The following is a 24,831-nucleotide window of genomic DNA, read 5'->3' on the forward strand; positions in this document are numbered from 1 at the left end:
TACCCTTCAAACAAGAATGTATATGCCAGGATTAAGATTTCTACTGTTAATAAAATGGCCACGCTACATGTAGTTCTGTTAGTACCACCCCTGCTGTTACTACAGACCATAACGCTCTTTCAAATGTAAGGGAGGGTTCCAGTTATGAAACAGCAGCCCATTTCAAAAGAAACAAGGTGAAGTAGAAAAGCAGTAATTCCACCATGTAGATCTACACATGCATGATAACACCATGCAAAGCAGCTGTATAAACTAGCTTCCATTAACAATCAGGTATGTTTCATCCTTCACCTAAGCGCCAGTATTGCAAGCCCTTCATTATCATCCCCAGTTGAGCTCCCACATGGGTTTCTTATGGGCTTGTTTTTTTTTTTGGCCACATTATTCATTTTTTATAGGCTAGGGGAAAAAGAGTCTTTAAAATGAACTGTTACTCCAGGGCACCTATTTTTAAATAAATCATGATATGCCTCAAGCAAAATTGTTTTTCAGGGCTACTTGACAGGGGGGGGGGGGGGGGCAAAAGAACACAAAAAACAACCCAATATTCTGTTAATAAATATTGTTTATGGTTGGCAAGCTGGCTTTATAAGAAAGACAATTTGTTATAGGTATGGCGTATCCAATGATTAACTAAGAATCTGCTAGTTCGTGCATCATATGCATACAGACAATTTGCCCTTTAATTGTGATAATAAACTCATTGCTGGCATAGCTCAGTTTTAGCCTGTGGCATTGCCTTTGGCTGAAATTTATCAGCACACTATAGTAATGAACACCCCCATTCACCTGCATTACTGCTCTCTTAAACACCTAGCTACACAGATCGGGGTATATTTATTCCAAGTATAGTAGACCCCAGTGTTATATTAAAACAAATCCCAACAAATCAGAAAAAAAATATCCATTACTTCTATTCCTTAGTGAATGTTTCTTTGTTTGAATGTTAGATACACCAGCATACTTTTTATTTTTTTTTTAAATTGGCAGTCATACTAAAAGAAACAAAGATTCTGACAAACTTTTCAACTAGAAGTCTCTCAATTGTTTTAAAATGAGAGAGTATTACTCGTCAAAACATCACAGAAGTGTAATTTAGTCTTACTACAGCTTTTTAAAAGTGTATAAACGGGTTTAAATTTCAAGAACACAAAGGTCTCTTCAGGTGAGGATAAGAATATCCAGAGATATTTAGAGTGCAGATACTGAGCCTACTTCTCTGATCTCAACTACCTGTCACACTATGTGGTGAAAACGACAACCACCTTGATTTTTCACAGATCCCCAGCTGGATTAAGAGAGGGTGAAAGCTGTGGCATTTATAACTGCCACCATTTATATTCGGGGGGTTCAACTTTAGCAAAGTGTTAAATGTTTAGAATTTTGCCCAAACATTTCATCGCCAAATATATCAAGTCAAATATAGGTGTTAGTCTTGGTGTTTGCATAGCTGTAAGGTTACAGAGTAGACCCATTAATTTCATATTCCATATTTCTTCATAGATTTCCCAGATACAATTAAATGCTGTGCACACGCAGTCTTAGAGAAATACATCATACAGTCATTTATAAAATAGTGACGGAGCATTTGAGATATACTGCTCAAGGTGTGTTTTCAGACAATATTAGCTGACTTGTAAAACAACTATAAGAAAAGTAAATATTTGGAGAAAAGTCACAGCTGCATTCTTAATAGGGTTTAAAATCAGGTGAAAATATTGTCCTCTACAATAGAAAACCACACACAGGCTTCTAAGAATCTGAAATGTTAAATATTTGTATAAAAAGCTAATTTATCAAATTATATCCAAATGCATTTCAAAATAGGAGGCTCGGAAAGTATAAGTTTAGTTATAAGTCTAGTTAAGTTTGGTGCAGTGTGACAGAGACAGACAGACAAATTAGCAATTGACAAAATACTGCGCCTCATAAACTACACTTGTGTCTCGTCAACATTTCACCTCTGAAAAAGGACCACAAGAAAAGGACTCAATTCAGTAACATGAATGTAATAGTAGTAATTCAATGCAAAAAACAGTTTTTCATTTGGCAAAAAAAAAAAAAAAATCTGTGACAAAGATAAACATGATGGTGTTTTATTGCAGTATACCAAAAAGCTTGTATGCCGTTTCCAACATGATTTCAATAATATATGTTTGTACTGGGCTCATTTGCTTGAAAATTATTTCCAAACTTTGACCTCTCTGATGTTAATTGCATGCACATCTTTGCATGCACAGTAAATTGCACCCTTCCCAAGGGAAGCTCTCTGTACACAAATCATGCAAAACTAGTACAATCCGAGTGCTGGAGCTCATTAAAAAAAAAAGGTTCAGGTTTAAATTTGCGGGTCTGAATCCAACGGATATGAACTGAATCTTGTGTACAATAGACGTTTTGTTTTATATATATATATATATATATATATATATATATATATATATATATATATATATATATATATATATATATATATATTATATAAAGGGGAGCAGATGGATTTCATTATGTTTTTGAAGGACTAAGGAAGGATTTCTCAAGTTTTCAGTGGCAAAGTACGAGAACAAAAACTAGATTATAGGATTGATCTACTGTGTTTGCTTCAGACAACAGACAATATGGGAGAAAAACATTTGAGTCACATATTTTCTCATATATCTGTAGAACCGCTTCTCCAAATCACCATGAAAAGGTGGTAGTATCATTATTAGCTAATCAGGAATATCAGATTTCAGGGATATTTGTATGTCCATTCATCTGTCAGTCTGTATGTCACACTTATATTTTTGCATACATCTGCAGAATTGCTTCTCAAATTGCAATTAAACATGGAATTGCCAATTCTCATCCTGTACTATTCTGTATAGGACTGCTAATGTGTCATGGTCCTCAATTATCATACTGATAGCTAATCTAGAATTTACAGCCATGTTACATACATTTTTTGTATTTTGTAAAGATATCTGATTAGATAACAAAGAAACTGGTTGCAGATGTCACCTCTAGAATGACCAACACAAAAAGAAATACACTACCCTGCAACTACTATTGAGACAGATTACACTGTAATGCCCCCAAAACATATTTTACACTAACCCAGAACGACTGTGTGGAACAATTTTAAAACAGGTTTCTTGGGCTCCCAAGTGGCGCATCCAGTAAAGGCGCTCCGTTTGAAGTGCAGGATGCACCCTATAGCCTTGAGATCGCAGGTTCGAATCCAGGCTAAGTCACTGCCGACCGAGACCGGGGGTTCCTAGGGGGCGGCGCACAATTGGCCAAGCACCGCCCGGGTAAGGAGGGCTTAGGTCAGCAGGGGAATCCATGGTTCACCGTGCACCAGCAACCCCTGTGGCCTATAAGGCGCCTGCGGTTCTGCAGTGGAGCCATCAGATCTGTGTTGTCCTCCGGCACTATAGGTCTGGTGGCCTCGTTTTAAATGGGGACGGCCAAGACGATCTGCATCGTTATCATTGTGTATTTTGGAGCATTACTGCAATAGCATGTACAGCCAAAAATATGAATGTGACACTTTTCTATTCGTTTACTCTGTGCCTTTACTGCACAAGTGAACTCAACCAACATATACGTCTGCTTATGCAGACAGGCAACAAGTAGTCATAACCAGTAACATCTCCGAACAGATACAAAGTAATACTGTACTGATGCCATTTCTCCAGGCAGTTTCACCTGGAACAGAACAGCATTTTAAGACAGCAATCTGGCATTTTTAAAACAGATGAGCAATGTGCTTTTAAGAGCTAAACATTCTCCAACATTATGTAACACGGAAGGCAACTAGGCAAAGCAAACAGCTAAAAGTTCTTGGTTTTGTAAAACGTACACTTAAGTGACAACCAAGGTTTTAAAATCAATTGTCGTACCTAGCAGCAATCACTTGCCAAAAACCTTTCAATTGGATATTTTGGTTCTAGCTTGTTTTTTTAAAAAACTTCAAGAAATGACATGCCTTTATATTTTACTGCAAGGGGGTACTGTTATTAGGTAGCTCACCTTAAGTACAGTAGACATTTACCAACTGGGACCCTGTTCAGATTAAGAAACACTGAATGGAAATTGTACAATACTAACGCCTTGCCTAGTCTTTGTTTTCAGTTTTTGGTAAATGTATTTATTTAAAATTTGGAATCGCCACTTATTTTCTCCCCAGTTTCGAAAGCCCAATTATTATTTTTATTTATTTATTTCAACCCAGGTCACCGCTGTTGATGAAGACGGACACAAGCATCCTCCAAAACGTGTGCCGTCAGCTTCTTTTAACTCTGCAGGCCCTCCATGCAGCCACCTCTGAGCTACAGCGTCGGAGGACCACGCAGCTCTAGGCAGCCCGATATGTATGAGCCAGAACATTTACAGAATGACTGTCCTTTTGGCACAACTCAGTTCAAGGTGTAAAAAAAGTATTTTGTTACTTCTCATGACATTAACGGCGCTCTCAGAAGGCATGTTTTAAATTTTTTTCTCATTTAAGACCACTAATCCTACCACACTTCTTGTTTAAAAGTGAACAGACCATCACCCGAGTAATATGCAGCATTATATTCTGAACATCTTGTTTCTTTGCAAAATCTGTAGCAGTTAATTCTCTTAATTCAGGATCTAATGAATATGTATATAAAACACACTAGCTTTCAAAGGCCCTTTATCAAGTGTGAAGTGGAAACTAAAGGTAACTAAAGTTTCTCTTACAGGTAAGTAAAAAACAAAAAGTGATCTCTGTATATATGGACAAGCACAGCTTCTCTTACTCTGCCATTTATTGTATGGATATTATATATTTTCATAAACCTATAAAGTTAATAAAAAAAAAAAGGTTAAGAATTTGTGGTACTTTATTTATTTATTTTTTTTAAGTTTAGTCGTTGCCAATTAGTTTTTATTATTTTCTCCCCAATTTGAAATGCCCATTTATTTTTAGGCTCAGCTCACCGCTACCACCCCTGCGCTGACTCGGGAGGGGCGAAGATGAACAGTCGCTGTCCTCCGAAGCGTGTGCCGTCAGCCGCCCGCTTCTTTACACTCTGCAGACTCACCGTGCAGCCACCTCAGAGCTACAGCGTCGGAGGACAACGCAGTTCTGGGCAGCTTACAGGCAGGCCCGCAGGCGCCCGGCCAGTCTACAGGGGTTGCTGCTGCGCGGTGAGCTGAGGACACCCTGGCCGACCTAACCCTCCAACCCGGACGACGCTCGGCCAATTGAGCGCCGCCCCCTGGGAGCTCCCGTCCACGGTCGGCTGTGGAATAGCCTGGACTCGAACCGGCGACATCCAGGCTATAGAGCGCATCCTGCACTCTAGCGAGTGGTTTTACTGGATGCGCCACTCGGGAGCCCCCCGTGGTACTTTATTTTTTAATCTAACTTTCAATATCATGTATACATTACCAACTGGTCTGCCCAGATGGTGCTCTTTCTGCATTGAAATCATTTCGGATTGCAAAATATATTCCAAGAGGCCAAGACCCAGGTCAATTATTTTTTTGCACATTTGAAACCCTTTATTTTGTAATTTTTTGATAATTTCAGTGGAACAAAAACTATTTTGGTTAAATAATAATAATAATAATAATAATAATAATAAAATTATTTTAACTTAATACATTTAGCAAATTAGCTAAAATACAAGCTAATATTTCTGAATAAGTAAATCTTATGATAAACCCTTTTTTCACTGATCGTACACTAAACAGAGTACAGTTCAGCACAAACCTGCCTGTCGATACAGACTTTACTTTTGTGCAATACATCCTAGATTATAGATAACAGCCTAAATTAATATGAAAATGTAATACCCATAAAGCAATAAATAAAGTTCTTTGTTGCCATACAGCATTAGCTATATCGTTGTAGTGAATCTTATAACAAAAAGGTTTGTAAGGAGCTTCCTGGCCTGAAAACCAGTGTAGTAGAATGGATACAAGGCAAACACTGTGCCAAGTGCATTGCTTGTGGTCAATTAAAAGTATTTGGTTTGCTAACTCAGTGCTTTGTATTGTGCCTGGGTAGGGATCATATTGACTTAAAAAAACAATACCTATTATAAAAAAAGAGACAGCCTGGAGAATGGGCATTATCTTGAATCGGACTAAATCACTGCACTAGATACAACATGCCACAAGGTGGCATCAGAACATGCTATCATTCTTACTGCACTAGGCCTGCTGTGTGAACAAAACTGCTGTTACATATAAATATTAATATTTATATGTGTGCGAAAATAAATTGTAAAAATATTTGTCTATAACAGACTAACAAACATTTTATTATACTTACTGAATGTTCGACTTGACTTCTGTCTGCAATATCAATAGGTACCACCTCCACACACTTCCATGTATTAGGGTCCAGCTCATGAACCTATGCGGACAGACAGAGAGAGAGAGAGAGAGAGAGAGAGAGAGAGAGAGAGAGAAAGATTAACATAAGGAAATGTACAAACAAGAGGAAACCATTTCGGGCCCATCCATGCTTGAACGCTTCATGGTAGCCGATTGATATCACAACATTTGTCAAAACGGGGTCTTAAAGGATCCAAGTGATTCAGCATCAAGATACCTCTAGTTGCTACTCAGAGGGTACTCCTACCAGAACACAATTGAAATCAAGAAAGCAGAGGACTGTCCCCATAAAGTTGACAGTACAACTTGACATGAAAAAACAATGTGGACCCTTATACACAAAGTGTCCATCCATCCCACTCTTGAACGCTATACCTATACCGATTTTCACCAAACTATCACCATATACTCACTCCTAACATCTTCAAGTATAATACTGCATTTGGATAAAATCTGATACATTGTATACACTTTTTTTAAAAATACACTGATCATTCTGTCCTACCAAGAGCCAAATTTACTGTTTTAGACATACAAAAAAGTACAATAGGATAGGTTTCGCTGCATTTTTATTTTACTGTATTTATTTCCATTTAAAATGGTAAACCAGTTCAATATTTTCTAAATTATGCTCATTCCTATTACCACGATACCTCCGGCTATACAACTGGAATGTAAATTTCTAACCTGCTTATACCATACTTGAAGATAAAACATACAACATTTAAAATACAACTCGCATCATGCGGTTATATGTTTTTATCTTCTGCAACACAGAAGAAATTCCAATAAGAAAGAAATTCCAAAGGGATGCCTAGGGATCACAAGATTGTTACCGCGAGTCTTGGGGATTTCTAATAGTATTATATGCAGTGATCAGTGTCAACCTTGAGCTAACATTCAACCTTGCTGAGATGCTAAATGTTCACATCATGTCCAGATTACTTGGAAACTATTGTAAATGGGGCAAAATATATAGTTACATTTTATAATACTGACTGGCTTAAGGTAGGGGAACTGAAGAGTATGTATTTAGAGTATGCTCTAAATGAATGTATTGTTTGTTGAGGTACATTTTCCATCATTGCATAACCAGGAAGAACACATGTATATGAAATGATAGGGCCATCACACTCTGCATGGTGAACCACTACCTTTATCATAGACATCAAGCCTACAACAGACATTTTTCCTTGTTCAAACAAAAAAAAAAAAAACACGATCAGGTTTAAAAGTTGTGTGTGTTATTGCTTACGATTGTAAGTCGCCCTGGATAAGGGCGTCTGCTAAGAAATAAATAAATAAATAAATAAATAAATAAATAAATAAATAAATAATAATAATAATAATAATAATAATAATAATAATAATAATAATAATAATAATAATAATAATAATAATAATAATAATAAGGGGCTCCCGAGTGGCGCATCCAGTAAAGGCGCTCCTCGCAGGATGTGCCCTATAGCCTGGAGATCGCTGGTTCGAATCCAGGCTATGTCACAGCTGACCGTGACCGAGAGTTCCTAGGGGGCGGCGCACAATTGGCTGAGCGCTGCCCGGGTAGGGAGGGCTTAGGTCGGCAGGGGAATCCACGGCTCACCGCGCATCAGCGACCCCTGTGGCCGATAGGGCGCCTGTGGCTCTGCAGTGGAGCCGCCAGATCTGTGTTGTCCTCCGGCACTATAGGTCTGGTAGCATTGCTGTGGATCTGCAGTGCGAAAAATGACGGCTTGGAAGGAGCACGTTTCGGAGGACGCGTGTTTCAGCCTCCGTTTCCTGAGTCGGCGGGGGGGTTGCGAGCGGTGAGCCGGGGATACAGATAATAATTGGGCATGCTAAATTGGGGTGAAAACCGGGGTAAAAATAATTGGCAACGACTAAATTTATAAAAAAAAAAAAAAAAAAAAAAAGAGAAAGAGAAATAAAAAAAAATAAATAAATAAATAAATAAAAAAATAATAATAATAATAATAATAATAATAATAATAATAATAATAATTATGATAATAATAATAAAAGGACATTGGAGCCAGATTGGGAAACTTTATCAGGGCAATGGCACACAGATAGATTTTTGTCTTCGAATTCACATGCATCTATGTTCTTTCAAATATTCTTTCAAATATTCTGATATTTGTCCTCAGCACTAAAGAAAATAACATTTCTTCACACCACTACTTTCCCATCGCACTACAAACGCCTCCTGCCCAACCAATAAGCACAGACAAAGTATAACATGCCAAAATCTGATCAGAATGAAATGTCGGCCAATCAACATGAAGTGGTTATAATGACATTAATGCTGGCCAATAGCAGAAATAGAAGCAGTATGAGGAATCAGAATGCAAGCAGCATCAACTGCGCTGAATGAAAGATGAACATATTTCTCATTATGTATCCTCATTAGCATAACAATGCCCCACTACACTTCTCATTTTCAGTGTTTGGAAAAGCAATGACCAAGCCCATATACACACACTTAACCTGGGAAGCAAGAAACAGGAAATGAAGGTACTTACATTTTCTACTGTGCCCATGTCAGGTTTGTGCCATGTTTCAATCTTAATAAAGAAGTCATCTTTCATATACTCATTCTGAAACACAACACAATAAATGTTGAATATTAAACAAGACATACTTTGCATGTAATGGATGAATCACAAACTTAATGTTTTGAAATCCTCTCATGTTGTAGTAGTTCCACTAGATTTCCCCCCACCCCCACCCCCACCCACCCATGCAGGAAATCTGAAATTATCCAGGTTAAAAATATAGTAGCACTACATATTTATAGTAGCAATACAAAATCAAGAATGGGGTGTAAACAAAATAAAAAGGTTGGTTACTTAGAGAGGTACTGTATTACTACATAATATTGATCTTTCGTTTATTTTCATCCTGTTTTTGGTGTCAGAATATAGCTGTTTTTTCAGTATCTCTTTGGATCATGCAATTTACAGTGAACTTTTCAAAACAGAAGTCTTTCAGTGTCACTGAACCTAATGTTAATTTTATATTTTCTAGAAGTCTGAGATGGAGACAAAGTAAACTATTGAAATCAACTGTTCTTTACACTGGTTATAATGAAACAAAATATTAAGACATATATGCCAAGCGACTTCATGATAGACCAGTATACTAAAACAATTAAGATGGAGTAAATATATTTATTTCAGTAGGGCTTTGTGTGTGCTGTCGCAGCAACTTTCACAAGCCTCATAAAAAATATTAAGACTTAACAGTGCATGTAAGAATTGTATTTGTGTTTTTCCAACCTCAAATGAATGCAACAGACCGAAGGAAGGCTATTTGTCCATACATTTAGTGATGGAACCCTTAGAGACCATTACAGCTGTGCTTTTCATTCTTGAAGGGGGCCAGGCTTATGCCAACCTCACACATTAGTTTGACACTGAAATGTTCACAAAACGGAAAGTAATTGTGAAGTATATGGTTTCAGGTGGATGGAAGTGCAGCAACATGTAAAAACTGTAGGTACACCAATAGAGCACCAGGCACTTAGGACTATTTTTACCTTGACTACAAATAAAAGTAGTCATTCTACCCTTACAATACAGATTTATTAATTATTTTATTGGTGCAAGATAGAGGCATGGCATTTATTGCGTGAATTACACACACATCAGACCAGTCTGATTGTTTAACCTTTGCGCTATGATCTCTCACACCTACACCTGCGCATGGAGGCAGCACAGTTCTAAAAAGGTAATGGTTTGGAGAAGTTCTTTAAATATTATTTATTTTTTTAAAGAAAGACTAAGTTAGTTATCAGGCTACTCACCGTCACAACTGAAGTGAATGGAACAAGCATGCAATAAAAAAAATAAAAAAAGACAAAAAAAAACAACCATTAGGTATACATCATACATGAAACAAATATCAGAATACATACACAATAAATCTGCTTGTTATTTTAAACTGGGCAGCATAAACAAGTATCTTTGATTACAAATACATTCTGTGGTTTCAAACCATCAAGCCTTAGTGTTACAGAGCACCCTGCAAAGTTTACAAGAGACACATTACTTGACCTCTGCTGTGCCCCGTGTTGTTTCTATCGCAGCATTATATTTGCAAACGTATTGCCGAATCTTTTTGAAATTATTAATCCCACATCATGGGACATAAAATCAACTGGGCAAAACATTTCTCAACAACAAAAAAAAAAATTTGAGAATCATAGTGTATCCAGATCATGCTCCCTCCTGCAACAATGCTGAGCATGAACTGGAATATGTTGAATAAATAACTAAATAAAATGCTGCAATATAGACAACATGGGATACAGCAACATTGCAGGGGTTCTGTAACACCTAAAAGTATTGCATTATAATAATGAATGCAACATGTTAGTTTCTAAAAGAACTGGTAATAGTAAAACTCAAATTCAGTAACAGTGCTTTGCAAACCCCAGCAATTAACATGGTGCAGACTGAAAGCCGGACAGTGTTTAATAATAAGTTCTTCTAAAACACTGCAGCATGTCAGTGGTCTCAATAATCAGAGACATGTAAAGCTAAAACAGCAGCTATACAACCACAAGCCAAAGGAGTTTGAAGACAGTACCTGTGGACTGACTATTCTGTTGAAACCACATTAACTTTGTTCTGCTATCTTACAGCATCTACGATTACAAAAAAAATTCTAACCCACATAGTGCATCTCTAGAGAGACCAAGATGTAAATTCTGCACCTCCCAAGACAAGTTAAAGGCTCTCTTGGTTTCAAGGTGATAAATCTCAAATCTGCCTCAAAATTCCCTCAACAGGCATCACATTACCAGTTTATAAGAACAGAGGACACTTCGGCAGTTCAGTACAATATTTTTAAAAAGTACTATTTTCATGTTGCTTTACAGAACTAAAAATTCTAGAGCTCTGTTCAGCCTTGATTGGGGAGAACTCCAATCACAATGCAAAGAACTTCCAGGTGCATACTTTAAGCAAGGACTGTCACATGTGCCAACCATACAGCCAATCATATTAGTACTGATGGCTCTAGATAAAACGATGTAGAGCCTCCTCCATGAAATCCTTGTTACCAGGAATATGTATCCACAGGAGGAAGGAAGACCTACTCTTGTATGACCTGGCTTAAAACATTACACACTGATAACTAACATGAAGAATGGTTCTGAAGAACCTACTTGTTCTGCAATAGGGATATGCATTCCAGGCCTTCTCATGGAACACCAAGGCGCCTTCCGGTGCAATCATCTTGACAAACCCGGGGACTTTACTGCGAGGAACACAAATAAAAACACAACACTTACAGTTACTAATACCAGGATTCACGCAAACATGGGCACCTCTGCTACATCTCCATAGCCTGGGCTATGCATACCCAGATATTTGAATTGGTCACCTGAATGAGTGAGGGGAAGTTTGTTACACAGGACTGGGTCTAACTGTACAGTGCCATTATATATCCCATTAGTACTAGTATTCACAAAAAAAAAAAATCATAAACGTGTAAATTACTATTACTGTACCTATACCTCCTTTCAATCAACCTACGAGGAGATAAACATTAAGAATTACAGGCAGTCCTTGCACAAAAAGAACAGATTTATATAAGATCTGAATGAGGTACACAGATAGGCTTTCACATTCACTATTACAAAACAATAAAATCACATCACTGCTGCAATGACTTACACCCTCCTCCCTTCAAAAGATTAGCTTCAAATTACATTTTTTTTTATCACACCCCCCCCCCCCCCCCTTTTTATGAAGCTTACATTCATTCCAAGAGGTTCTTATTTGTTTATTTAGCAGACGCCTTTATCCAAGGCGACTTACAGAGACTAGGGTGTGTGAAATATGCATCAGCTGCAGTCACTTACAACTATGTCTCACCCGAAAGACAGAGCACAAGGAGGTTAAGTGACTTGCTCAGGGTCACACAATGATTCAGTGGCTGTGGTGGGATTTGAACCGGGGACCTCCTGGTTACAAGCCCTTTTCTTTAACCACTGGACCACACAGCCTCCTTATTGTAATTACTTAGATATAGAGGTGTAACAGTACACCAAGTTATAATGAGAGCAAGAATATAAGACCATGAAAAATAAATTACCAACAAGAGGAGGTCATTCGACCCATCTACCCTTGTGTGGTCCCTAGTAACTGATTGACCTCTTAAAGATCCAAGGGATTCATTATCAACAGGACTAGGTAACCCATAACCTGGTCCTAGTTTCTGTGCTGCGCTTAAAGTAAAGGATAGTGTGAACCTCACTTCCATTTAAGATTCCAATTAAGTCCCCCCCACCCCCAATGTCTTTCTTTCTATACTATTTAAAAAAAACAAAAAACAAAAACAAAAACACACATTTCTTTAAGAACCACCTTTTGAACTACAAGTTGCTAGTAGTGCTTTTGGTCCCGTTTCACAATATAAAGTGATATATGTAAAGAAAGTCACTATTCATCGATAGACAAATAAGGTGCTTTGACCCGAGCTCGGGAGCTGCTCTACTTTTCTTGTTGCCTGTTGTAGACATATCAGGCTAGATCAGTCAAAGTGTCTTTATTAAAAAAGCAAGACATTTTCTGGCTTTTCACTCTATAGTGGCTGGGCATGCTGAATTAGGGTTAATTGGATTTCTCTGAAAACAGAAAACCACAGAGGTCATCATCTGCCTGACAAAGCAGATCACTTATCAAACAGTCTCCTGCAATTCAACTGTATCCTAAAGAAAAAGGGGGGGGCTCAACACTGCACAGAAGATGCTTCACTTGAGGTGCACTATTGTAGGATTTACATACATTTGCTCTTCAAATGCGACACGTGGCACATCAGTATTCACCCTGCTGGGGAAGAGGATCAGGATGGAGAGCAATCAGAGCAGCATCACTCCTGGAGTAAGACTCGCCCTTAGCAAAGTTCAGCACTAGCTGGAGGATTTTAATTCCACTGGAAGTCATTTTTTGGAGTGTCTGGTTCTCCAAAAAAAACTTTACAAGTGGAAACTTTCTAGTTATGCAGGACTAAAAGTTATTATACGATAATGGTCACATCTAGAGCCATACTAAAAAAAATACTTTGCGTAATTGCAAAATGCGATTTCACAGTCAACATTTTGTATATGTTAAAAATAAATAAATACATATTCAAGCACATACAGGGTCCTCATAATTGTGTAATACGCACACAGTACCTGTTAATTTAAAAATACATTCTGCATTTATCAGATTATAGCTAAATACAATCCAAAACGTTTACTGGAGGCTAAGAGAGTATGATAAAGCTTGATGATCACAATGATTCCATACACTCACTACTCTGTGTAAATAAGTGTCTCCTACACTCTGTCTCCATTAACACCTTTCTATTGTACAATTGAATTTAAAGAATTGCTAATAGTCTGTGCACTTAACAAGAATAGACTACACACTGGTGTGGGTACTTGGTATCTATTCCTGGTATACAGAAATCCCTGAAGAATCAAAGCAAGACTAAAAAATGTTGTTCAGATTAAAGAGATTCCCGATTGGTGTTTAAAAATTGATACATTCTATCACATTATCCAGAACCTCAAAAAACACAAAAAGAGGTGAATTTAAGACACGAGACAAATGTTTTGGATAGTGACTTCAGCACTGCTACTGCATTACCTTGGGATGTACAGCAGAGGACATTGTGTTCCAAGATTCCTTCAAGCCCAAGGAGTGTGAAGTCAGAAAAATGTGCAGAAATATTTTTTCTGGTGGGGCTGGGTAACAAAGCACTATACACTACCCTTCAACATGTATTGGGAAAGCTGAATAAATGCAGAATGACTGGGTGGGGCATTTGTTGCCCATTTTATCCAACTCACACCATTTATAACTAACGTGTCATGGAATATCTGCTACGACATGAAACGTGGAACCAGTCCTGTCTGTCACCATTGCAGAATTTTCTGGGGAATAAAATGAGAAACAAATGTCCCACCCATTCTGCAAACGAAAAAGAAATATTGTGAAAACTTAAAAACATTGCATACACATACAGAGGGTCCTCTGAAATGGCACACTCCTTGAAAGATAACAAATATTTGCATAAAAATCAAAACGTTTTATTTATAAGGTTATATCCAAATGCAATCTGAAACATCTGTAAAGGTTGGTAAAGATTGATGCAAAATGAAGGTCGTGTTCACAGAACTATATAAAAATACATCAGAACAGTGCAACTCTGTTAAAGGGATACTGCATCTTCAAAGGGAAGATCATTCCTCCACACTTTCTCCAGTTTTTTAATGACAACTTCATTTAAATTAGAAGCTCAGTTTACTCATGTATATTTCCCTTTCATTTCCAGTACTTCGAGTTCAAACTCTGACTCACTCCTATACACTGAATCACCATATGAATCACAAACATTTTCCAAAAGGGCAACATTTAAAGAGACACCCATTAGGCAGCCTACATACTGGCGTGATAATACAAGCCCTGCAGACCTCAAAGGATTATTCACAACAGGCTGGCGCCATCAGAATAATATTTACATTTTATATGCGGATATCATTTTTGTTGTACGAAAAAGCATCTTTATGTGGCTACTTCATTGCTCTTGTTGAAAGAACATTATTGCACATTGGCTACCGAAACTTTTCAACTGCAAATTCAGGAGCACAAAAGCACAGTACTCTTTACTGCCGTGCCCCTCTGAATACTTCTCCATCAAAGTCTTCAGATTCTGAAACTCGCCAGACAGTTCTGACCATATTTCTTCATAACAGGATTGGCAGTGCTCTGAGATAACAAAGTTAACCCTAACCAATAATTTAAGCGCAGCACGGCAACCAGCACGAGAGGACAGTTGGAAATTAAGTGGATCATTTGGCTTGCCATAGATTTCTATACATTTTAGGTAAGACTTTGTGGAACTGTTTTGCTAACTATGTACTTTAAGGACTTGCTCTGCCTTTAGTATATGTGCACACCAAACTGCATTTTAAATAAAAGAAAAATTACCTCTTTAGATGATAGATTTTGTGCGTATACTGTCCCTTCTCGCCTTCCTTTTCGTAGGGTTCATTTTTTAAAACTTCAATGCCTTCGCCGCCTCCAGTCTCATTTTTACTTGCCTCCGCCACAGAAAACAGCTGCCCAACTTGATACTGAGAGAGGAGATAAGGGAAGAACGTTACTGACTGTGAAACACAAAAGGTATTGAAAAATGCCCAGGCTGTGGGCTGATTCTGTAGTTAATAGGGGTGTAACTCTTCATTGTATAGCGATAAATTATGATACTTTCTTTAAATTTTATGTCATAACAGAGGTATGTATTGTTTGTATTGTGATACAAAACCAAAAGCACAGCATAGCTCATTGTAGTTAACCAAGTGGTTCTTGAACTAATAAATGTATTTTACAGTGTGTATAAATACATACAGTTCTTAATTCACCGACTGCATCTTTTATCAAAATAGCCCATAAATAAAATGATCATAAGATCTTATTATGCATCATACAAATAACCCTTCAGGACCATCACATGTATCGTGATACATGTTGTATCACAACCTGAATATCACGATACACCTAGGAGTGTCAGATAATTTTATTTTAGCCTACAGCGGAATACTTGGGGGGGGGGGGATAAAACCTCATTAAAAGTAAACAAGCAAATAATTTAAATGACCTTCAACACAAGTAAAACTAAGTCAAGTATTACCTTCTTCAGTGTACTAATTACACTGAAGACGGCACAAGCCAAAACATTTGCGTACTTGACTTCTTACAGTTCAACCTTAGAGTGTTTAAGTTATGGAGGACCAATGAGAATGCTGCTAATACTTCAGCATTTGAAAAGCCTTGGTTAGTGCAACCCTGGTTATGGGTCAGAACAGACTAATTGGGCATGGCACACTACATGCCAAACAGGAACATGTACTGCTTTTGTCCACACATTCTGTATAGTGCAATAATATAAATCAACAAGTAGCAATGATGAGAAGCGCTCAATTTCTTAATCGTGACGGACAATCAGACAGGAACTGCCATCACTTCCTCAGTTTCCAATTGCGATTTTGATGAGTCAGCCCTGAAGTGCAGCTTCAGCATCACACCCGACTTCACAAAAAGAACACTTTCCTGACCAGTTCAAGCTACAAGCTGCTCCTGAAACGTATAGCACTTTCCCACAGGTTCAACTCTGTGTGATGCCGAGACGGGATCCAATCCCCCTGCTAGGTACAGAGTCCATCAGAGACACAGAGAATACTGCAGAAGCTGCTAAGATGCTCCTACTGGGACGAGCTAAGCAGTTTATTTTGCTGACGATTTAGGTTTAAGAAACATCGGGATTGGCATAGTGATTTCATATCATAACTCAACACTGTGATGACCTTGGGAGAGATTTAGGTAAGGAATCTGTTATTCTTGCAGCAACTTTGACTGTACAGTATTTCTGTACATTCACATGCAGAGCAAGAAACTGCAACATAGCCAAATGTATGGCATGACAGTGTCTAATAGCAAGGGACTAGCGTTTCAACACACCCCTATTAAAACCTGAAAGTCACACACTATTTTCTTGTTGCCTGTGTTAATGTATGCAGCAGCGATAAGTTATTATTTTTCCTGAATAAAATAAGCAAATTGCCTACACATTTTCGACAAAGAATATTCGACTCTGCTGTTTTGAGTAGAGTTTTCTATAGTACTAATGCAGTCGGCAGTTTTTAATTATCTTTCCTAGATCCGTACACAGCTATACATGCTTCAGATGGTATAAGCCTGTGTTGAAAAAAATCTGTACAGGTGTTTCCTTAACAATGCTGTCGACAATACAATATTTAATTTCGGTTCTGCTTCCCAAGCTGTAAAGCTTCAATGCGTAATTTAAAACCAACTACTGCTATAGTAGTAGTTCCAGGAGCTTGTGATCTGGATTTCAGACATGGGGCAAACAGGTCTCAATAAGAAGAAAGCACAAATGTGTCTGCAGCAAAGACTTCTCTTGAATTAAACAACATTTGGGAAAGAGATGATGTAATTCTATTTTAGTGTAAAACTGAAGAGTGCATCTTCGCACCAAAAGTATAGTAAAAAATGACCTCCCTTACAAAAAGAAACACACACTTGCAGTAGTCTAAACATTTGGTTTACTGTAGAAATACATACTGTGACATATGAAGAGTTTTTCCTCCATCCCCATATTCTGATACTCTCAACAGCTAGGTAACATAGAAAATTACAAACATATAATTAGAGGATATTTTTCAATTATCTAATGTAGGCTATGTGTACTGTACTAATAAAAGGACTACATCTTTGATATTAGGATTATTAATAAAACAAACTACATTTCATTCATCAATGGACACAGTCACACACAGCGACAGGAACACACATTCATACTGGATAACGAACAGAACTTAAAGCATCTTAACGAACAAACTGTTTCCAACTCATTTTTATTGTTTAAAATGTTATTAGCTCCTATAGAAAATCAGACAGGTATAATTTAAAGTTTTCTACCTGTAGTCTATGAAACAAAGTTAATCTTTTGTTCTGCTATCAATAATCGATGTAGTTAACACAAACACCATTTTAACTGAAGATAAAGCAGCATTTTAAATTTACAAGAGTAATCTGGTTAAAAAGCTTAACACTGGGCTTACCCTGCACAAAGCATTGTATTGTACACATCAGAACAAGCACACATACAGTATTGATACAGTAAATAGGCTTTCAAGAACCTGATTACTTCAGGAAATTTTGTTGTTGTTTAAAACACAGCAAATTAAATCCCAATCACCCATTCCCCAATTACAAAGCACTCCGTTTGCAGCAAGCCCGTCGTCCCGTCAAAACTGCTGAATATAATTCCTCCCAGAGCAGTTTTAAAGGGACTGCACAGTACTCTCTCAGGCTAGATTTGACACAAACATGTTCAGTCTGGCAGAGGGAGGTCTACAACCTTCCAATGGGGCCCCATCGTCTACAACCACAGTTTAGAATTAAATAAAATCATACCCTTCAAGACTACAGCCTCATCAAGAAACAAACAAACCCTCTAGTAGGGGTGGAACGGTACACTAATGTCAGTACAGTAATACGATACAATGCCTACTGTATCATGATAGGTGCGACGGTCCTGATAGGCTACATGTAAGACGTGAAATCAGATCAAATAGGTCGTTTACTGTAACACTGGGCCATTTTGTTAGACAAAAATGAAACGGAATTGGGAGAGTATGTATTCATACCAGCGATAACATACACATTCTTCAAAGAATCACTTGGTGAATTACAAGGAGTTATGTTGTGCTTTTGGTCTTGTATCATGATAGAAGTGAAGCAACCTCTGTTACAGCGTGGCAGCGCTCCAGATAAGGCTTTGGGTGTGGGAGTAACTTACCCTCTAATTTGAACACAGAGAGTAAAATGTATTTTCAGGGGGTAAAATGCAACATTACCTTGAAGTCAGCCTTGAAGTAATCACCATAGAAACTGTACAATCTAATGGTAATGGAGTAGGCATTAAAAAAGAGCCTTCCATTTTAAGTGCAATGTTACTTTGAACTACTGTAAAACCACGCGTGTGTTCTACAAGGTTCTTTATCGCCTCAGCGCATTTCTTTCAAGGCATCACCCTGACTGCAAATTAATTAAGTTACTTATATTTTAACATTAAATTCTTATCAGTGAACATGTTAAAACTTCAATATAAAGCCATACAGATAAATAAAGGCACCTTTTTTCTTTTTAGCGGTTGCCTATGACGATGGTTCCAGTTGGTTTTGTAGCTGGACTGGGGTGTTTACGCTTCAACCTGTGTAGCTTCGAATTTTTCTTATTCTTTCTGTGATTGGCTGCAAAGACAACAGGGCTAGCCAGAGATTGGATAATGTTTGTTGGGTTGATTTTTCTTGTGTACAGTTTCCTAGTAACTGAAGACATTGTATTCTGGGAAATGTAGTTGTTAGTGGAAGTTTTAGGGGAGGTGGGAGGGGAGGCAGACAAGCTGTGCAGAAAAATTTTATGCGTATTTCAGATTTTTAATGTTTAAAAACAGCAGTACCTGTACACAGCTTATCTGGACCGCTGCGGTACGGTATATCATGGAACGGAATTATTATGATTCAACAATACACAATAAATCGTTACACTCCAACATCTTGGTGCTGATAGGCATTATGATTGATGAAGCCCACACTGCTGTTCAGTCAAGCAAGAATAAAAACCAGAACGTTTTTAAAGCATGCCCAAGGACAACATGTAAGGGGAATGGTATATCAGATCATTTATTTTATTTCATTTTAACCTGGAACTAAAATCATCTGAGAATCACAGAATACAGCTGTTCACCAAATACTAAGACACTCATCTACCAACTGCCAATCCCTTTGCTGTTTATGCACATCTTCAGTTACCTACAGTAGTTGTTTTTATCTTTCCTTAACACAATATTGTTCTGCATCTTCAGCTATTTGCAGCTGCTGCCTCTCATTATTATTACTGACCATGCAGTTTCTTGTGGTACTGTAGAAGCAACAACTAAAAGGTGCGGATCCTGTTTTTCTTTACTTCTAAAATAAAATGAATTGTGGGGGAAATGTATTTACAGTTGGGTGGGGAGCATTTCAGATGCTAGAAGAATATTTGCTTGAGTGCTACATTTTCAATCAAAAATAACTATGTTTAGATTACTTCATATAACAGTGTTCACAAATGATTGTATCAAAGATATGCAAAGGAAACCAACACAAATGACATCTGAAATAAAAAATGAGCATTCTACTGCACAGATTACATGTTCTTCTACTTTCTCTAATAGGTCACTTGATGCAGCATTATGTTTATTTTACTTCACTGTAATATGGTATGAATTATACTATTGTTTTCCAGCTAGTTCAAAAAGGATTTTTTTTTTTTTTATATATTTTTCAACGTGTGTCCCAGCTCAGATGCACATTAAATGTTACATTTTAATCACTGCATTTAACAGAAGTTTAAACTCCCATTTCATTTTTACCCACACAGTGTTCCGCGTTTCCGGTTTATTCCGAATTAACAAAAAATTACAGTATTTTTTTTTTTTTTAACTAGACTAATTTTTTACTGATTTATACACAATATTTGTCTATTATTCAGTATTTTCCCGGTACTATTTTCTAGGAAATAAACAATATTTTGATTAAAATGCTGTTTTATTTTGACTCTGACATTGTAACAAGCAGCCCTACACTGTATCCTAGGATACAGCAGACGTTTAGATGTCAGAGGATCAAATAACATTCAGTCGTGGTTCTGACACTTAACAAACACACTATCACCTGATTATGTTGTCCAATCAAAGTCTGATTATTGTGGCAATTGCTGGGCGTAGCAACTACAAGCTTGATCAAAAACTAAATTGAAATACTTGCATGAAAATATATTATTTTCAGTGGATAAAGAATGGGGATTATGAATATTCAAAAATGAATGTTTCAAAGTATACAAAAGCAAAAATAGCAGTAGTGGGTCAGATGAGACAGAGCATGCATAGCACTGCAAATACTGCTGCATTGAGGTACATGTTCGCACTGACAATAAAAGAACATACTGAAAAATAAGCAACACATTAAACTAAAACAAGAAAGTGAACCGAGAGACAAGCAATCCATTTATGCGGCTTTTACATGCACTTTAATCAAAAGAGAGCGCAGAATGACTGTTGATGAGTTTGTCAGAGCGTTGTGCTTTGGTGGACAGCCACTGTTTATTGCAGAGGTGTGTATTGGTGACTTCATGCAACAGTACTGTCCATTAAATAAAACACTACCTAACGCCGACAATCTTAATCGTAAATATCTAACAGAAAATGGTGATGCTTTAGTTTAAGCTAAATGGAAAGCACTGATGTAAATATCCAGTGTGATTTTGGACACGTCTCCCGATGGCTTGCACTGCCCAGTTCTGTCAATTTTCTTTTTATGATTTCAAGGCAAATAAGCGAATATACCTGGCTTGTTTTGTGCTTATGTCAAGTGCATACCTTCTGTAGATACTATTTCTGTCAGCATAGCAATTTCCCAAACGTATCAGCTAAATTGGGAAAGTGTGGCTTTGACTTGCACAGATTGTGCTTCAGCAGACATGCCAGGGACATTAAACCTAATGAGAAACCAGAACTGCTACGCATCATATTCCACATGTAAAGTGTGTATACCAAGATTTTTTTCCACCGTTTTTTTAAATTAGAAAGTTTTACTGATTTTATCCCCATTTTAATATATATTTTTTAAAAAAAATCCCGGGATTTTTTTTAAAGATAAAAATAAAAAATGCGGAACACTACCCATATTGTACTTTCTAAACATCTGTCCACCCAATGTAAATAGAAGGCACACCCAAGCAGCTTAGCTTTTCTGGCAGGACTCCTGCACCTGCTAATAGGATCACTCATTTTAAAACAGCTGTAAACAGTCTTGCCATTGGGCAAGGTACTACTGCACTGTATGTACACTGCAACCTGCCTGCTTATGAACTCGATACAGGGTCAACTCAAAGCATGCAAAACAAAAAACACAGCACACCTGTCGACCACTCATAACTCAACTGTACTACAGAATTGATAGGACACTCTATAGAATTGAGTGGCTACTGGGGTAGCACCGAATAGTCAACTAGACGAATAGTAAAGTGACAGTCAACCTCAGACAACGGTAATCGACTAATCACAAATATCGGGATTGTTAATAGTAGGGCTGTGTCCAAAGGTTCGAAGGTACGTTCACTAGCCAGGGATTCTAAGATTATTATTATTTTTTTTTTTATTATTTATTTATATTTATATAGCACCTTTGACCAAGGCGCTTTACAATTATTAAACTAAACGGTACAATCAAGAGAAATGGCTGAAGGAAGAAGGTATGTTTATTGGGCAAGGGTGAGGAAGTAGAGAGTGGTGCTACTGTGAGAACAGAGGCTAGGGCAGGGTTGGGCAAGCAAGCAGGGTCCTGACCGGGGGTTAGGGGCTAGGGCACGCAGTGGGATAGGCTAGGGTGAAAAGATTTTAAGGGAGGAGCGAAAACTGCGTAGTGTAGGTGACTGTTTTATATTGAGTGGGAGTTTATTCCAGTGAAGGGGAGCCAGGAGGGAGAAGGAACAGAAACAGGACTGGGCACAGGGCGAGGGTGGGACCGAGAGGGATAACAGAGTTTGAGAGCGTAAGGGACGGGAGGGAGCAGAGGAAGTGATAAGTGCAGCCAGGTAGGGTGGGGCGAGACCATGGAGGGATTTGTAGACTAGAGTAAGGAATTTAAATAAGCAGCGATAGTAAACAGGGAGCCAGTGTAGCTAGAGGAGAAGAGGGGAGGTATGAGAGGAGCAGGGGAGGTTGAATATGATACGGGCAGAGGCGTTTTGAATTTGCTGTAGTGGTGTTAAGGTGAAGGAGGGAAGGCCAAGGAGGGGGGAATTGCAGTAATCGAGACAGGTGAAGATGAGAGCATGAACCAGGAGTTTAGCGGCAGAGAAACCATTTTAAACCTTCGAAGGTTCGTCAGACAGGTTCACACACTATATATTTATTTTATTTTTTTCTGTTAACAGAAACTGTTTGACAATGTGTGAATACTATAAATCACACATTAAATGTCACTCGGATGCAAAATTCAATCTTTTGATTTGTCTAATGCATATTACATAAACAAAAGTTGTTATTAAAATCCGCTACCAAATCGTTACGTAGCGACTTTACATGGCACTGCTGCAGTGTATGGAGCAGGGTATAAAGTATCCAAAGCAGTGGGCTCGTACCTCTAGGCTGTATTGCTTCAGTAAAATATGCACTGAATACCTACTGTACAAGATAGTGTAAGAGAAGTGCTATGGTAGAATATGTTTGAAACATACAAAATATATGCAAACACTAATAATTTTAATTTCGAAAACAGAGCCCCGTCCACCCCTCCCCGCTCCAGCTCGTGTTATCCAGAAGCAAACCTTTAATTTCTTCATTGGCCGTCTTGATAGCAAAGCGTTGTAGTGTGCGTAAGGCATAAGCTGTATTGAAAGAAATGCCCAGATGACCAAAACAAAAAAGTTGAATCAGCATAACCAATCACTGAGGTCACTCGACAAGCGTAAGTTCATATTATTTAGTATTATTCATATTTTTAGTAGTAGTAAAATGTGACTGATAACCTGCTTGGAACGATGACTGTTAAATAAAGCTTTGTCCGCTGCAGTTGGTGCTGGTCCAATGCTTACTGTATATATCACAAGCAGGCTCAATTACGTGTAAATAATAGGATTTTCAATCAAATAAACTAGTACCAAAAAACTACAGCCTTCTCCTCAAAAAGACCCAGTAATATCTGGATGACACGGTTTAAACTAGGATTTAAAATGTTTACATATTCAAAAATAGGGCATGTTTGTAACCCATCAAGAAAGCCATTTAAGGAAACTATCACTTTTTACAAATTACTGCAATCTGCATTTGTGTACAAGACTATGAAAAAACACTGAACATTAAATGAATTGGCTTGCACTAACACAATGGGTCAAAACCTACACTCTGCCTGCATATTTTTGACAACCATTTATTTCAACAGCTCAGAGAAGCTGAATCTTAGGTTTTAGAATAGCCACATAGCAGGTGTGCATGATTCCACTGCAGTGAATCTGATTGGCTTATTAGCAACACCTGGTTTGTGGTGGTTACAAAAATAAAACACAAGCGAAGAGAAGAAGTGTCTTCAGTAAGAACAGAAAAAGAAAGTTGATAACGAGGTAATTGTATATATAAAAAAAGACTGCATTTAATTGCTTTGAATGAATAACTAACTGACACATTCTCAGCACTTACTGAACTTAAATGCCCTTGGATTTGAAGAGTAGAGCTGTTTAAAAGTACAGCAATGTTCAAGGTTCTTCTAAAGCTACTGTACTAGAAGAGCTGGAAAGTTAACTTGGTGTAACAGTTTGTGTGAGGAGCTGTATTAGCAGGCTTATCACCAGCCTCATTATACTGTACATCGGCAATCTTATTATACAGAGGTCTCGTGCCACCATCTGATCTTATACACGGGTCTCACGCCACAGCCATGTACGTTAATTAACATCTGGAACAAAGCCCTAGACTGGGAGAACCTTTTCAAGTATCCCAACTTGCTTGACTACAGCATGCTAACTGTAACTAGGTGGTGTGCTTAAACTAAAAACAAAAAAAAGGTGTGCCAATACCGAAATGTAGTTCAACCACATGGAGATGGTTCCAGTTTATGAGTAGGCTGAGCAAAGTTCAAAATCACAGTGAAGAGATACTGAGGGAGGTTAATACTCAGACACCACTATGCACACAGGTTTCAATATGTGCAGTAACAAACTCCTTAAATGCTGTAATACTGATCAACAGTGCAATGAGATAATTGCCATGTATAATCCATTAATTGGTGCTGTTAATACATGTCTTGAGAATGACCCATATTGAAGTGAATACCACTGTCAGCCTAACTAC

General features: G+C 37.8%; 1 protein-coding gene across 1 annotated transcript in view; it reads right to left on the minus strand.

The window, feature by feature from the left end:
* Nucleotides 1-24,831, minus strand: part of LOC117428239 (phosphatidylinositol transfer protein beta isoform) — a 70,673-nt gene that overhangs the window by 30,530 nt on the left and 15,312 nt on the right. Inside the window, exons 3-7 of the mRNA XM_058994783.1 lie at nucleotides 15,345-15,490; nucleotides 11,528-11,619; nucleotides 10,163-10,170; nucleotides 8,880-8,954; nucleotides 6,293-6,376 (exon numbers count right to left, since the gene is read on the minus strand). Coding sequence (XP_058850766.1) covers nucleotides 6,293-6,376; nucleotides 8,880-8,954; nucleotides 10,163-10,170; nucleotides 11,528-11,619; nucleotides 15,345-15,490 — 405 coding nt within the window. The remainder of the gene's footprint in view (nucleotides 1-6,292; nucleotides 6,377-8,879; nucleotides 8,955-10,162; nucleotides 10,171-11,527; nucleotides 11,620-15,344; nucleotides 15,491-24,831) is intronic.

Source organism: Acipenser ruthenus, chromosome 21 (genome assembly GCF_902713425.1).
Source record: "Acipenser ruthenus chromosome 21, fAciRut3.2 maternal haplotype, whole genome shotgun sequence".
Taxonomy (NCBI): Eukaryota; Metazoa; Chordata; class Actinopteri; order Acipenseriformes; family Acipenseridae; genus Acipenser; species Acipenser ruthenus.